The sequence below is a fragment of the Microchirus variegatus genome (genome assembly GCF_963457635.1).
Source record: "Microchirus variegatus genome assembly, chromosome: 2".
NCBI classification, from domain to species: domain Eukaryota; kingdom Metazoa; phylum Chordata; class Actinopteri; order Pleuronectiformes; family Soleidae; genus Microchirus; species Microchirus variegatus.
This window is the reverse complement of record NC_139803.1, coordinates 27,455,369-27,469,205: the sequence shown is the minus strand read 5'-3', so window position 1 is coordinate 27,469,205 and position 13,837 is coordinate 27,455,369. Positions and strand designations below refer to the sequence as shown.

At 41.7% G+C, this 13,837-nt stretch overlaps 2 protein-coding genes across 2 annotated transcripts; both read left to right on the top strand.

Moving 5' to 3' along the window:
• Positions 1-1,028: 1,028 nt before the first annotated feature.
• Positions 1,029-6,566, top strand: plaa (phospholipase A2-activating protein). The gene is made up of 14 exons (XM_083904251.1): positions 1,029-1,232; positions 1,613-1,806; positions 2,383-2,483; positions 2,647-2,767; positions 2,982-3,149; positions 3,775-3,910; positions 4,097-4,266; positions 4,379-4,530; positions 4,614-4,833; positions 4,924-4,989; positions 5,094-5,165; positions 5,403-5,510; positions 5,590-5,760; positions 5,935-6,566. The coding sequence occupies exons 1-14, from the start codon at positions 1,084-1,086 to the stop codon at positions 6,501-6,503; spliced, it is 2,397 nt and encodes a 798-aa protein (XP_083760377.1). The 5' UTR covers positions 1,029-1,083; the 3' UTR covers positions 6,504-6,566.
• A 1,305-nt stretch (positions 6,567-7,871) lies between these two features.
• Positions 7,872-13,802, top strand: haus6 (HAUS augmin-like complex, subunit 6; the record flags this gene model as incomplete). Its single annotated transcript, XM_083906018.1, has 16 exons — positions 7,872-8,011; positions 8,165-8,260; positions 8,344-8,422; positions 8,958-9,094; positions 9,224-9,361; positions 10,442-10,504; positions 10,604-10,661; positions 10,746-10,919; positions 11,175-11,371; positions 11,442-11,571; positions 11,720-11,822; positions 11,895-11,958; positions 12,376-12,517; positions 12,625-12,714; positions 12,858-12,993; positions 13,135-13,802. 16 exons carry the CDS (start codon positions 7,872-7,874, stop codon positions 13,800-13,802), a joined length of 2,415 nt encoding a protein of 804 aa, XP_083762144.1.
• Between the last annotated feature and the right edge of the window lie 35 nt (positions 13,803-13,837).

The following is a 13,837-nucleotide window of genomic DNA, read 5'->3' as shown; positions in this document are numbered from 1 at the left end:
AAAAATACGCATGTGCTACTCAATTAACACGTTTTTTACTTATTATTATTTATTTATTTATTTTTAAATCTGGCTTTTATTTTGATGTCAGCATCACTGTGCTCCTGTTGTCTTCGTCCAGATCATTCACAAAAGCCATTGTGGCAGTGGCGGTTCTAATTTGTATGGGTGAACTCTCCCTTTGCGAATTAGCAATTGAAAACAAACCATACAAAATGTGTACTTTTAAAACTAAAAAAAAGGGAATGAGGCTGGTCTTTGGTTTGATTGTTGCTTTAATAATTCAATTAATTCAATGAATCTGATCATCTCTGCAGCTGCCAGGTTTTGGGTGCTTAGTGACGATGGATGAGACAGATTCATGACCCTCCTTTAGCGAGTTTCATTATGCATTTTTTTAGGCACTGCATGTGGCTCCATAAAAGGAATAGGGCCCTATCATACCTTAGAGATAGAAAAACAAAAAACTGCAGTAATCTTGATGATAACCAAGAGAAATCAAAGGGCAACCTCAAAGGACTGGGTTGGGGCCCTATATTCCCTCTCTAATATCATGACCACTTACTGGTCTGGTTATTATTATTATTGTTGTTGTTGTTATTTTATCATCCTTATTATTATTATTATTAGTGTTGTTGTTGTTAATAATAAACTATTTCACACATGGACAAGATAAACAGATAAGCAGATGCACAATTATAACATTGTAATACATATTTAATGTTGTGCATTTGTAATTTTTTGCTTTGCTGTTCTTTTTACTTTTTTATCTATCTATTTCAATCTTTTATGAGAACGTCTTTCTTTATCTGAAAAGGGCATTGCAACTGTCAAATATAGGTTCCATCCATCTTCTACCACTAAATCTTTTTGTTGACATAGCTCTGGTCCACACTGAAACAGTAGGTGGCGGTAATGTAATTTAACGTAGCTTGCTACCTGCCAGTGGGCGCAAAAGAAGAAAAAAAGAGGAACAGAACTCACGTAATTCAACTTCCGCTAACATTAGCGGCCGGTGTTTGTTGACAGCAACGCCGCTTAGCCTGACATTACCGCTGTAGTTTCGCCGTGTTGTCGGGGAAAATGGCGTTGTCGAACACATACAAACTCCGGTGCTCCATCCCGGGCCACGAAATGGACGTAAGGGGACTCGCGGCTGCTCTTTTCCCAGACGGAGCGTTCGTTTCTGTGTCTAGGGACCGAACCGGAAGAGTCTGGGTACCAAACTCAAGGTAACTAGCATTAGCCTTCTACTGGCTAACCAATAGCTATTGTATATATTATTTATGCGTGTTCGTTTGTGAACACCGTGCTCAGGCGATGTGCTATGATGGAAATGTGCCTAAATAAACAACAATTTGTATTGTATTCCATGTTATCGAATGTAGTCATGTAAGCTACTGAGCGTATTGTTGCTAACGTGTGCTGAAATTAGCTTTGTCATTCATTCGGCCATAACTTAATAAAGTTCCAGTAGTGGCTAAATTTAACCGGTATTAGACTGGCTCTAGTATTTTATGAATAACCAATTTACTAATCATACACTGTTATCTAATGTTGGTTCAGGTTAAAGTAAATGTTGACTTTGCTCTCTGTCTCATCTTTTTGACAGCCCAGACAAAGGCTTCACAGAGATGCACTGCATGTCCGGCCACTCGAATTTTGTATCCTGTGTATGCATTATTGCTCCAAATGAAACATATCCTCGAGGACTTATTGCCACTGGTGGGAATGATAATAATATCTGCATTTTCTCACTGGACAGTCCACAGCCCCTATTCACTCTTAAGGGTCACAAAAATACAGGTGTGTCTGTCTTTTTCTCTCAAGCTGGGTCTATAATTGTTATTGTATACTATATTGTTTGACACTTTTGATAATTGATGACTCTTAACTTATTGAGTCGTTTAGAATTAAACATACATACACACACACAAACATCTCCAGCTGCTCTTTCGGTTTCATTTTGATAATGTAGAGGTCTGATCCATTTATTGATATCAATAAGGAGGGATCTATTTTGAATTTTCTTTTACTGAGAGGACAACGGGAGCACATTAAACAGAGGCAATCATTGCATGATTTGAAACTTTCAAGACAACAACAGGGAGAAAATGTTTGGTCAGGTTTTGTTGATGTTGAGCTCTAATCAGCCGCATTGTGCAACAAATATGACATGTCAATGATGCAAGAGAACTTTACAGGTGTGCCACAAAAAGAAAGTGTCAAGCAACATGTTTATTCTGTTGCTCGATGGAGTAGACTGAGCATACAAACGCACCAATGAATAATATTTGCTCTGCTGTTGTTTAAATCTATGTTGAACATGTTATGTTTCTCTAGTTTGTGTTTTCTAACCTTCCTAAATTTTAATATTCTCAGTTTGCACGCTGTCCTCTGGCAAGTTTGGGACACTTTTGAGCGGCTCTTGGGACACTACGGCTAAAGTCTGGCTAAATGAAAAGTGCATGATGACCCTGCAGGTATGTTGATGCACCTGTGATGGTTCATCTTACTCGGATCTCCCCTCCCTGGAGGCAGTCAGTCCAAACAGAGCATCTTTGAATCTTACTGAAGCTAACATTTGCAATTTTACGATGCATGGTGATGGTGACAGAGATATTTTCTGCCTTGCAATTTCTACAGGGCCACTCTGCTGCAGTTTGGGCTGTGGCCATATTACCTGAACAAGGCCTCATGCTTTCTGGATCAGCAGATAAAACCATCAAGCTTTGGAAAGCGGGTCGATGCGAGAAGACGTTCACAGGTGTCTTTGCTTTTTGATCCGTATCTGTATTGTTTAAATATGCGAAAAACAACCATCAGACATTTTACTTACTTACCACTTACCAAGGAGATAATTCTCCAGGGATAGCTGGATATATAACCGGCTCATCAGGTTAATTTATTAAGAACACTGATATTGTTCAGGGGACTCAATGTTGACAAGCAATGAATACCATCCTTTTTTTCCATCTTAGGTCACGAGGATTGCGTAAGAGGACTAGCAGTGATCAGCAACACTGAGTTCTTCTCTTGCAGCAATGACGCCAGTATCAGAAAGTGGCACGTGAATGGCGAATGTTTGCAGGTCTATTATAGCCACACCAACTACATCTACAGCTTAGCTGTCTTTCCCAACTGCCAAGGTTTGTTCATTCCTGGTCTTTGTTTGCTTGTTGAACCTGTTTCTGGCTCACTCGGTACATTTATATGCATAGTTTAATCAAGCTAAGGCAGTAGTATGACTGATTCAGGCGATAGGACAACTTGCAGAGTCTGAGTATACATGGAGGATAAAATCGATTTATTAGCCTTGTACACCTGACTCTGCCTCCGTAGGTGGTGCTCTATCTCTCCATAAGCTAGTGCGTATTGAATCAGTTTCATGTAGTATGTTGTATTTTGACCGACATCACAGAAAAGCGAACGGCAAGATGGATGGTGAGGTGAATCATGCTGTAGTTCTGGTCTCTGGTCTGGTCAGTCCAAAAGTGGGTCTTCTCCGTAACTTTCGCTCTTGCCGAAGCCATTGTGTTGTTTGTTCTTTTGCGGTAATCGTACTGCAGTTTATATGTCGTTTATATGCCTCTACTTCCAGATCGCATTATCCAGCATGTTAGTCCGACTAAGACAAGCTCGTCAGACTAATGTGTTTACATGACGTTAATAAAAGCAAAGTATTTTCTTAGTCTGATTAAAATTGGACTTTTAACTTGCATGTAAACACACTGACTGACACAGACTGACCCCCCCCCCCTCTCCTTTGAAAAGATTTTGTAAGTACAGGAGAAGACAGGACTTTGAGGATATGGAGGAAGGGAGAATGTGCTCAGACCATCCGTCTGCCTGCCCAGTCTGTCTGGTGCTGCTGTATTCTTCCTAATGGAGACATAGCCGTGGGAGCCAGGTAACAGGACTGCATTTGGCACATCTATTTTCCTTTCTTCACAGCTTAAATATTTAAACACCCATTTCTGCTACTTATTATTATGGCTTGCATTTCTGACATCATATCGACATGATTTACAGTAGATTCCCAGTGGCATATAAAGTAGTTTTGTGGCTAACCCACATGCTTCCCCTCTACCAACAGTGATGGAATTATCCGTATTTTTACGGAAACTGAGGACCGCTTTGCCAGTGCAGAAGACCTGCAGGCTTTTGAGGACGAGCTCTCCAAAACCACCATTGACCCCAAGACGGGCGACCTTGGAGATATCAATATGGAAGAGCTTCCTGGAAGAGAACACCTTAATGAGCCTGGTAAGCAAACGGAGATGTCTAAAACCACTGATGTTTCTGGCTCACACATCTTTGTGAAAGTAGCTTTTCTGCATTACAGTGTTTTTTTATTTGTTTTATTTACTTCCTCCAGGAAATCGTGATGGACAGACACGGCTGATTAAAGATGAACAGAAGGTGGAGGCATATCAGTGGAGCGTCAGCGATGGTCGCTGGGTAAAAATCGGAGATGTCGTCGGAGGCTCCAATCAACAGAATTCCAAGAGTGTGATGTATGAAGGAAAGGTAAGGTCAAGCTGAGTGATGAGGTATTCACTTCACTTGACTTCACAAAAAGAGCAATCATCAATTACTCCTGACCCCCCCAGGAATATGACTACGTCTTCACCATTGACGTGAATGAGGGAGGGCCGTCCATGAAGCTGCCTTACAATCTCTCGGATGATCCCTGGCTGACAGCTCACAACTTCTTAGAGAAGAATGACCTGAGCCCCATGTTCCTTGACCAGGTTGCCAATTTTATTATAGAGAACACCAAAGGTCATGTGGTAGGACCAGCCCAGCCCGCTGGCGGTGATCCATTCACTGGTGAGGATACTGGTGTTTTTCTACTGCCATGTACTTTAAAGCTTATTAGACAAAATAATCATAAATGTTTTCTGTCTCATTGTTTCACAGGAGGAGCTCGATATATTCCCGGGGCGTCTGATAATGGGCCAGGCTTTGGAGCGGATCCCTTCACAGGTACGGAAATGTTCACTTAAAAGGATTTCAACAATCTAAACATCAGGGTAGATGTTCTGTTCATGTTTTTGTGTGTGCGTGTGCTTTTGTTTTTTTCTCCACAGGCTCTGGTCGCTACATCCCAGGGTCTGGGGTGAACCCAAGTGCTCCTGGGGTTCCGGCAGATCCCTTCACAGGTGAGTAACTTACTGAAGGAGCTGGCAGATTTTGAACATCTGTCAAAACAAGACAAACTAAACACTCTTGAATAAGTGAAATATTAGGGTCATGAGGCCAAATATGTTTCCAAATATGACAAGGGATTGTGGCATTGTAGCATTTCCCTAAAAACAGACCCATGTCCATTCCATTTCCACTTTTAAAGGCTGAACGTGAGACTTACAGGATCACATTCCTCTCTCTCTCTCTGGCAGGTGGAGGCGCGTACTCCTCAGCAGCCCTCAGACAAATTGCAACTAACATCTATTTCCCCAAGACTGATCCTGTGACTTTTGAGCAAGCCAGTATCACACAGATCATTGGTAAGCATTTTAAATGACATGATGTTTTGCAGCTCTTGCTATTGATTTCAGAGTCAGTAATTTGTTCTTTCATTACCAGCCAAGCTGAAGGAGTTGAATGACGGTGCCCCTCAGGGGCACAAGTTATCTGAGGAGATTTTGGAAAGTCTCGAAAGGCTGCTGGTGTCCGTCTGTGGGCCGAACTCCTCGGAACCTCTTCCAAACATCCAGCAAATCAATCTACTGTGGAAAGCTTCTCACTGGCCTGAAGGTACAGCAACAACTTCCTGACCAAATTTATGATGATTTTGTTTGATTTTTCTCTGTTTAGTATAATTTGTCGTAGGTTTTAGTTTTAAGTTATTCCAGAAAAAACACAAGCTAACTACTCGGGTTCTTCACTGTTCACTAATTAAACTGTCCCTTCCTCTTTTCTGGAATGTAGATATTGTATTTCCGGTCCTGGACATCATGAGGCTGGCAGTACGTCATCCGCAGATTAATGAGAGCCTCTGTGGAGACGCAGAGGGAGTCCAGCTGTGCAACCATCTGCTGAGCCTGATGAGGCCTGAGGGGCGCCCTGCCAACCAGATGTTGGCACTGCGGACTCTGTGTAACTGCTTCGCTGGCAGGCACGGCCGAGCCCTCCTCATGGCCCAGCGTGAAGCGGTTCTGTCACGTGCTGCTGACCTGGCCTCCGTCAGCAATAAGAACATCCATGTTGCTCTGGCCACTCTGGTGCTTAATTATGCTGGCTGCCTGCACAGCCAACCCGATCTCGAGGCCAAGGCCCAGTGTCTCTCCGTAGCCAGCAGAGCTCTGGAGACGGTACAAGACAAGGAGGCTGTGTTTAGGCTGCTGGTGGCCTTGGGAACCACTGTGGCTTCAGACCAAACGGCCCAGGACCTGGCTCGCTCTTTGGGGGTCAATTCTCAGATTTCCAAGTACTCATCGGTGTCTGATCCATCTAAAGTGGCTGAGTGTTGCCAGCTGGTTTTAAAAGAACTCCAATGATGTGAATGATTAGACATGAGAGCATTTCTTTCTTACTATTACTCTGTTCTGCTTATCGGTTGTGGTGGAGACTTAAATAATTGTACCTTCTACAATAAAAAAAAGGACAAACAAAATCACTGCATATGCCGAGTCTGTTTTTTTTTTATCACTCCTTTCTGAAGAAATGTGGACATTTTTTATGTTTATGGGGCTGGGCACCAAGTCAATAACAATTTATCATTAATATTTATATAATTTATATCACAATATAATTTGTGTAAATTGAAATAAGAAATTAAATAAAATAATATTCTGATCATTTCTGGCAGGCTGTGCACTGCACACTGTCTCAGATGTCTGAACTATTTGTTCAATAAAATCATTGTTTAATCATTTAATCATCTGACATTTCTCATGATAATAATCATCACATTTTTATTTCCTTATTGTCCAGACCAGGGGTCACCAACGTGGTGCCCGCGGGCACCTGGTAGCCCGCGGGCAGCCAATACGGTGCCCGCGGGCTCACTTCACTTCACCTCACTTGCATGTATCCGTATGATCGCTCAGTAAAATATCTTTGATATTGTTTATAAAACTTGGTAATCGTTAGGAGTAAGCACTGGAATTAATGTGTATGCAGTTGAATGCATAATATTAATCATTTGAATGGTAAACAAACAAAAAAATATTATATGGTAGCCCTCCATATTATTTTTTACCCTTAAGGTAGCTCTCTGTCTCAAAAAGGTTGGTGACCCCTGGTCCAGACCCATATGCATGAATATTGCATTAGTGTGACTATTGTAATAATGCAATAGAAATGTGTGGATATAATGTAAATCAAAGTCTAACCATTTGAATAAGACATTACCATACTTAAAACAATCGCTAATTTCCTTAGCATTGCAAATAAACCTGTAATCATTTCAATTATTTACCTACTGATATACATTTTATTATATAATAAGTGTAACGCATTATATAGTTGTTACCGTGGAAAATTTAACGTAAAATAAAACTATTCGCTCAGCGGATGTAGTTGCAAACAACATCCGGGTGACGAGAAAAAAACGAATTGGCGGGTTGTGTGAGAGTGTTCGAATTGCTACGCCCTGGAGTTCCGGCGAACGAAAGTAAAATTAACTCAATTAAAGTTGGAACTGAACGTCATCGTTAGCGCGTTGGGTCTTCTAACATTTGTTAATTTTATGGGCGTTTGTTAAATATACGCTGACAAGCTTGAACGCTTCTCTTACAAACGCTAGCGATAATCTTTGTGGCTAGCAGCTAAGTTAGCCGTCGAACTATTGAATATAAGCTATGTTAGCTTTTTGATCGGTGACCACGGTACACTCCGCTTCAGTGTTCCATCACCTCTGAATCATGGCGAACCCGGCGTTGTTGCAGAAAAAGAAGGGCAAATATCTGTGGTTTGCTCTTCTCGGGCTGGGATTTCAACCGGACGCTGTTATGTCGTCTCTCGCTAAACTCAACAGCAATGTTAAACACATCAACCTGGGACCGTGAGTCTGTTTTTGTATTTATTTTAAACGGATAAAAAAACACTGGCACAACAACTTCTAACCATATAAGTGTAACTGTGTTGCATCGCAATTTATATTCACAATTCTCGACGTTAAATCTTCGGTTAGTAAGTATTGTGTTACTGTCAACAGGAATGTGTTTGACAAACCAAACAAGGATGCTGCCTACATTATCATCCATTTCCTCTTGGTGAAACTCAACCCGACGCGTTTTCAGAACGCATACAGGTACATTTTAGACTTTATAGACAGCTGCCCTTAAACGTGTGTTGTATGAATTATGCTAAAAATAGTGTAATGTTTTGGTTTAGGCATTGCTGGCCTGTACTCGACCACAAAGCAGATGCTGAGTTTAGGAAAGTCACCATCGCTTGGCTGCGAGAAATAATGGTGAGCATTTGTGTTTCTCTGTTATGTTCATTGTTCATGTATCTCATGCAGTTTAACACGATATCTTTCTAAAATGGAGGAACACATATTCAATGTATTCGTCCTCATTCCTTTTGGATTCTTTTTGTGTGTGACATTGTCACTCTCTTGTGTCCTTTTTCTTCTCACGCTTTCTTCAATGTGAAGTTTTTCCACTCAGTCTACTGCTTTACCATAACATGTCACACTCACGACATGAGCCAATCTGTGGGGTGGGGGTACACCTTGGACAGGTCGTAGGTCAGCCTTTTTCAAAAAATTGGATTTAGAATTAGTGAGTTTTGGTAATTGATTTATCTGTTTGAGTGAGTTCTTGGTAGACACAAACCTTTGGGGATGTTGTTAATTTGAGGTTGGGAAACACCCAGGGACATTTTATAAAATTTTCTGCATTAATTGAGAAAGTGATTGACGGATGAATCAATGATGAAAACGGCTCAAATGTATCATATAATTTGTAATGTTCATGTTTTTTTTCTTCTTTAAATTTGTGTAGGATGAAAGTGCGAATGCAGGATCCAAAGTAGTTGCATCCTTTTTCCTTTCCCCCGGAGGCCCAAAGTTTACCAGCTTGATACTTAAGTTGGCCAACCATGTCATGCTGCAGGAAATGAAATCCTTCACCAAAGGTAGGTGTCGCTGACACAATTTCACTTGATAAAACTGTCAAGTATTCAAGTGTAGAATGACACAAGAATGGACAGGTATTTTTTTGGGGGGGGATAAATCCTGAATGTTGTCTGTGGCAGTCGACAGCTGCAGCTGGGTTCCAGAGGCTGCAGCAATGCCCGCTTCCTCCTTGGATATGGCTGTGAAGAGACTCAACCTGACCACTCAAAGGTTTTTGAAAACAGCAGTGGATCAGGACCTTTTTCTCCACGAGTACCAGAGACGAGCCCCGTAAGTCGCACACTGTCCACGCATGTTGCTCATTCACTTCTTCCCCTGTAATTTGGGCAGAATTCAAACAAAAGAGGAGCACCTTGAAGATGTGTACAATTTCCAATTTTCCTCAAATGTAGAGTTATGTAGCCTTAGTAAGTAATTATTTCCATGACAAAGATTTAGTAGATGATGTCCTCCATAGATGGAGAGATGAGCTTGAGCAAATTCCTTGTTATTGTTTTTCTGGCCACCACACTGGGTATTCCAAACAAACCTTTAGTTCTTTTATTTAAAGATATCGAGTGTGGCAGTCCAAACAGTTCATCCCAATTCAATATTAATTCCAAATATCCTTCTGGAACGCACTTATTTGTCTCATTGTCCCATTTTTGTTTAATATACATGGTGCTAACCCTCCTATACAAGTCTTGCAATCATTTTATTTAACTTGTAAGCACAAATAAAAAAAATCTGTCAATCAAGGTTATTTCCAAACATCTTCTGACTGCTTGCCAATGAGTTATCTACATGGTTACTTCACTGATCAGTTGATCAACAAAAATGAAATGTGCTGTCACAACTGTGTTGCTGCATTGACATCGTCTAATTCAAATACAGTATTTAACTCTTGCAGAAACAAAACAGCTCTGATAACTCATATTAGTTCTTGTAAGGTTGGACCGAACTGAAGATGAGATATTTATTATTTAAGGGCTAACATCATTTTGAGGTTTGAAAAACACTGGCCAACCTTGATTTTCTGACATTTTATGAACCAAATGGTTACTCGATGAATCGAGGAAATAATAGTTGAGTAAAAATTAGAAAAATATTTTAACTTAACCTTTTCAATAAACTCCACACTTTATTATGTTTTTATTCAGTCTAGTTTCTTGTCGCACCTGCAGATATGTGTCATATCTGCAAACTCTTAGTTAACGAGGCCAGGTGGTGTCTGCAATCAGCTTGATTAAATGCATGTGTGCGTTGTAAATGTTTGCATATTAGACCTGTGCAGTGTTCTGCTGAGAACAGGGAAGCTGGATTCTACTCTGTTGTGTAGGACACTTATTGTTTTTTCTTTCTCTTTTATAGGCTTCTTATAAAATCTATGAGGGATTTCAGAGAAGATGGCACCAAGTACAAGGAACTACTCAAGTATGTGTGACTTTTTCTATTTTTCCCCCCTGAACTGCTGATGTATTTTTTTTTTTTTTTTTGACCAACTAAACAGATTTTAAAACAATTTCCTTTCAGGTGTTACAGCAGTGATTCTGTGTCAGAGGGACTTTCTTCAGCTGAGAAGACAAAGAAGGTATTTAATCGAGTTTACCCAAAACGTTTCTTTCCTGTGTGTTCTGTGTTGACATGAATTACAAAAATACTCAATTGTCCAAAGGTGCGCTCCTTGTGGGCAGAGATTGATCAAATGTTGTCGACGATCAAAGAGGAGCAGAGTTCAGTGGCAAGTGTTTTGAAAGGGGACGCAGACCAGTATGTCCTGGATGGAACAGATCGAGTACTCAAAGTTCCCCGCAGTCTACTGGAGAGAATTGAACAGCTCCCACATCAGGTGAGAGGCAGTCTTGTTTAAAGTCAAATAGTCTTAAACGGCTTTGAATTACCAGTATTGTACAACACGTATATCTTGTAAGTTACATAATCTGCAGACATTAACTCCAGACATGGAGATGCTGATCAACATTAGTTGGAGCCTTGCTTTACTTGAATGCTTACTGTGTGTGTAAAGGAACAAAATGCAATAGAGTGTGCAGTGTGAATTTTTACATCAGTCTCTGTGTCCTGTTTGTGTGTGCATGCCTTCCAGTTGAGTTCAGGGAATATGTACGAGGCCGGTCAGTTGAACGTCCTGTGTGTGTTGGAGCTGATGAACCACGCGCTGCACGTCCTCCGAGACGAGCGCCGCCGTGTCTTGGACGCACCGAAGCCTGAGCTCAATCCTCAGCACCTGCAGGAGCAGTGTCGGCAGATGAGCCACGTGCTGCAGGACCTCTACCTCATCAGGTCTCCGTTAACTCACTTGACTTGATGTACTTTCTATAACTCTGTTGTATTAACCTAATTTTCTCTTTAGACAGAAGATTTCTAAAGAGCAAATTCCTGGCATCCGAAGTAGCATCAGCGACATGGAGGCTGAGTGGGACAGGAAGTGGGCAGACACTGTCAAAGATGTACCACTTATCTGTTTTCTGAATGAAGATCCTGTGAGTTATTCATGCTCGCTCATTTTTAAAGTTGCTTTAGGAAATGGGTCATTCAGCAACATTAGCATGTTGTACATGGGGACAAATTACTGTCTGGTGTGGCTCATAAAAGCCTTTTTCATTAGATTTTTTTCATTAATGTTTTTAGACTCTCAGATTCCTGTCACCAATGGCTCCATTGTCATTTAAGCCGGCAGCTGAAGCTACTTACAGAAGCAGTGTGTTTTCTCAGTACCCTGCTAAACTTCTTGGTAAGCAGCATCAGATTGTATTGCAGTTCATACTTTGTCTTGGATGCTTATTTTATCTTCTAACATTTTCAGAGGAGAAGCCTGCAGAGGTGAAATCACAGGAAGTCATCAACCCAAGTTTTTCAAGCCGAAAAAGGTATGTAATCTGATATTTGAAATGTGAGAATGGTGACATGATAAACTATTAGTGTAATATGTGTTGGGAGGCAGATACCTGGGCAGTCCTGAGCAGTGCTCTGTCCGTCACTAGTCCTCCCCACAGCATCCATGCTCTCTGATGACCATGGCGAGTTGAGGGAAATCGCCACGGACAGATACGGAGCAGACACTTCAGTTTCTGCACAACTTAAATGTTGACTAGACACAGTGCAAAAGCACTTTAAGTGATTTTTAAAAATGTATTGTTTAAGAACACTTTGACATTTTAGACATTGGTTGAAAATGTAACCCTGACGGTATACAGATGGCTTTAAATGACAAATTGTATATGCACCACCTGTGTTTTTTTGATGGAGAAAAAAAAGAATGATTCTCTTGACTCTCTTTCAAACAGTTCTTTCTCAGAGAGGACTAAATCTCCCGTTGTCACCACTGAAGCTTCATCGCGAGCGAACACCTCCCTGGACTGGCTTTTTGACACCTCTCCATCTCCTCCCCTGGAGGCTCCACCTTTACCACCACCTCAGGCCAATATTGTACGTCTAACCCATTTTCAATCAAAATCCAGTTCGTTAAATTTCACATGATTTTCTTCACATTAAACACCGTTTACTATTTTTCTTCATTTCAGGTCGGTGTGAAGACAACGACGACTAGCGTTCAACAAAAGGTGGCCCCTGCAAGGACCAAGATGCAGATATTAGACATGGAGTGTGATAACCTTGCAGATCAGGTAAAGCAATGCTTTAGTAGTTGTAACAGAATGATGTGACCAACTTGTGAGAGCTGGTCAGCTCGGTCCAGCAGACTCAGGACACTTTGTCCCATCCAGAATGCTCTGATCTACATCCCCATTAAGACAACTGTGTGTTTTAGTTTGCAGATGCTGTAACTACAGCTAGTCCTACAGAAGGCAGTGTCAGAAGTCTGGACTTGGAGGGCCTTCTCGGCACTCTCCATGGAGATCCTTTCTCTACAAAGAAGCAGCTGCGACGCACACCTGAAAGTTTAAGTAAGTCCAAGTTATTAGCCCAGCCAAATGACGGCCCTAGTCGAGTGTTGCATATGAACAGAAAAGCATATAGTTATGAGGTGATTATATGAAACTGTTTGTTTTTCTAACCAAGGCATCTTGTCCTCTCTCCCCACAAAGTTATGGATGTGAAAAGTTCATGGAGGAAAGCACTTAAGGAAGATGAAGCGAAGAAAATCCAGCAGTCCGCCAAGCTTAATAGCACAAAGGGGCTACCTCCTTCCTTCCAGGAGCCTCGCAATGTGTCGCTGAGCCCCGACACCCCCACTGTGGTGACCCCCAGCAGCCCCCCTGTCTGCCAGCAGGAGGCCTCTTTCAAGTCTACATTATTGTGGGACACCTTCAACTCCGACAGCCTGGGCAGCAGCGCGGTCCAGTTCAGCCTCAACCACGAGACTCTCCCAGAAATGCCAAGCTACGACAGTATGCTCAGCCTGGGGGATGACGCGGTGGATTTGAAGAGTGAGGAGGACGACGATGAGATTTTCCTTCCCTCCCTAAAGACTGAAGCAGAACAGCCACTAAGTGCAGCTAATCGGCGGTTCAAGAGCCAACAGGTGTATGAGGATGGCTCCTTTATTGAAAATGAGGAGAGGACATTGTCAGGACACAATGTCTCTGGTCTGGAGAGAGACTGGCTCACGGGGCCTGTGAAGTCCATGGAAGCCTCTGCGACGGTTTTCTCCCTGGACCTGGATTCACTGGAGATGCCATCACCTCCAAAGAAACAGGATTACTGCCTCCCACAACTCATTACATTCTCTCCAATGGATGACTTGAAGTTTTGACTTGCACCCACTTTAACAGCCTTCATTGTCTTAAA

Coding starts and splice junctions, on each gene's coding strand:
- plaa (XM_083904251.1), top strand. CDS start 1,084: ATGGCGTTGTCGAACACATACAAACTCCGGTGCTCCATCCCGGGCCAC. Junction 2,768..2,981: donor ATGCGAGAAGACGTTCACAG/GTGTCTTTGCTT, acceptor TTTCCATCTTAG/GTCACGAGGATTGCGTAAGA. Junction 5,761..5,934: donor AGCTTCTCACTGGCCTGAAG/GTACAGCAACAA, acceptor TCTGGAATGTAG/ATATTGTATTTCCGGTCCTG.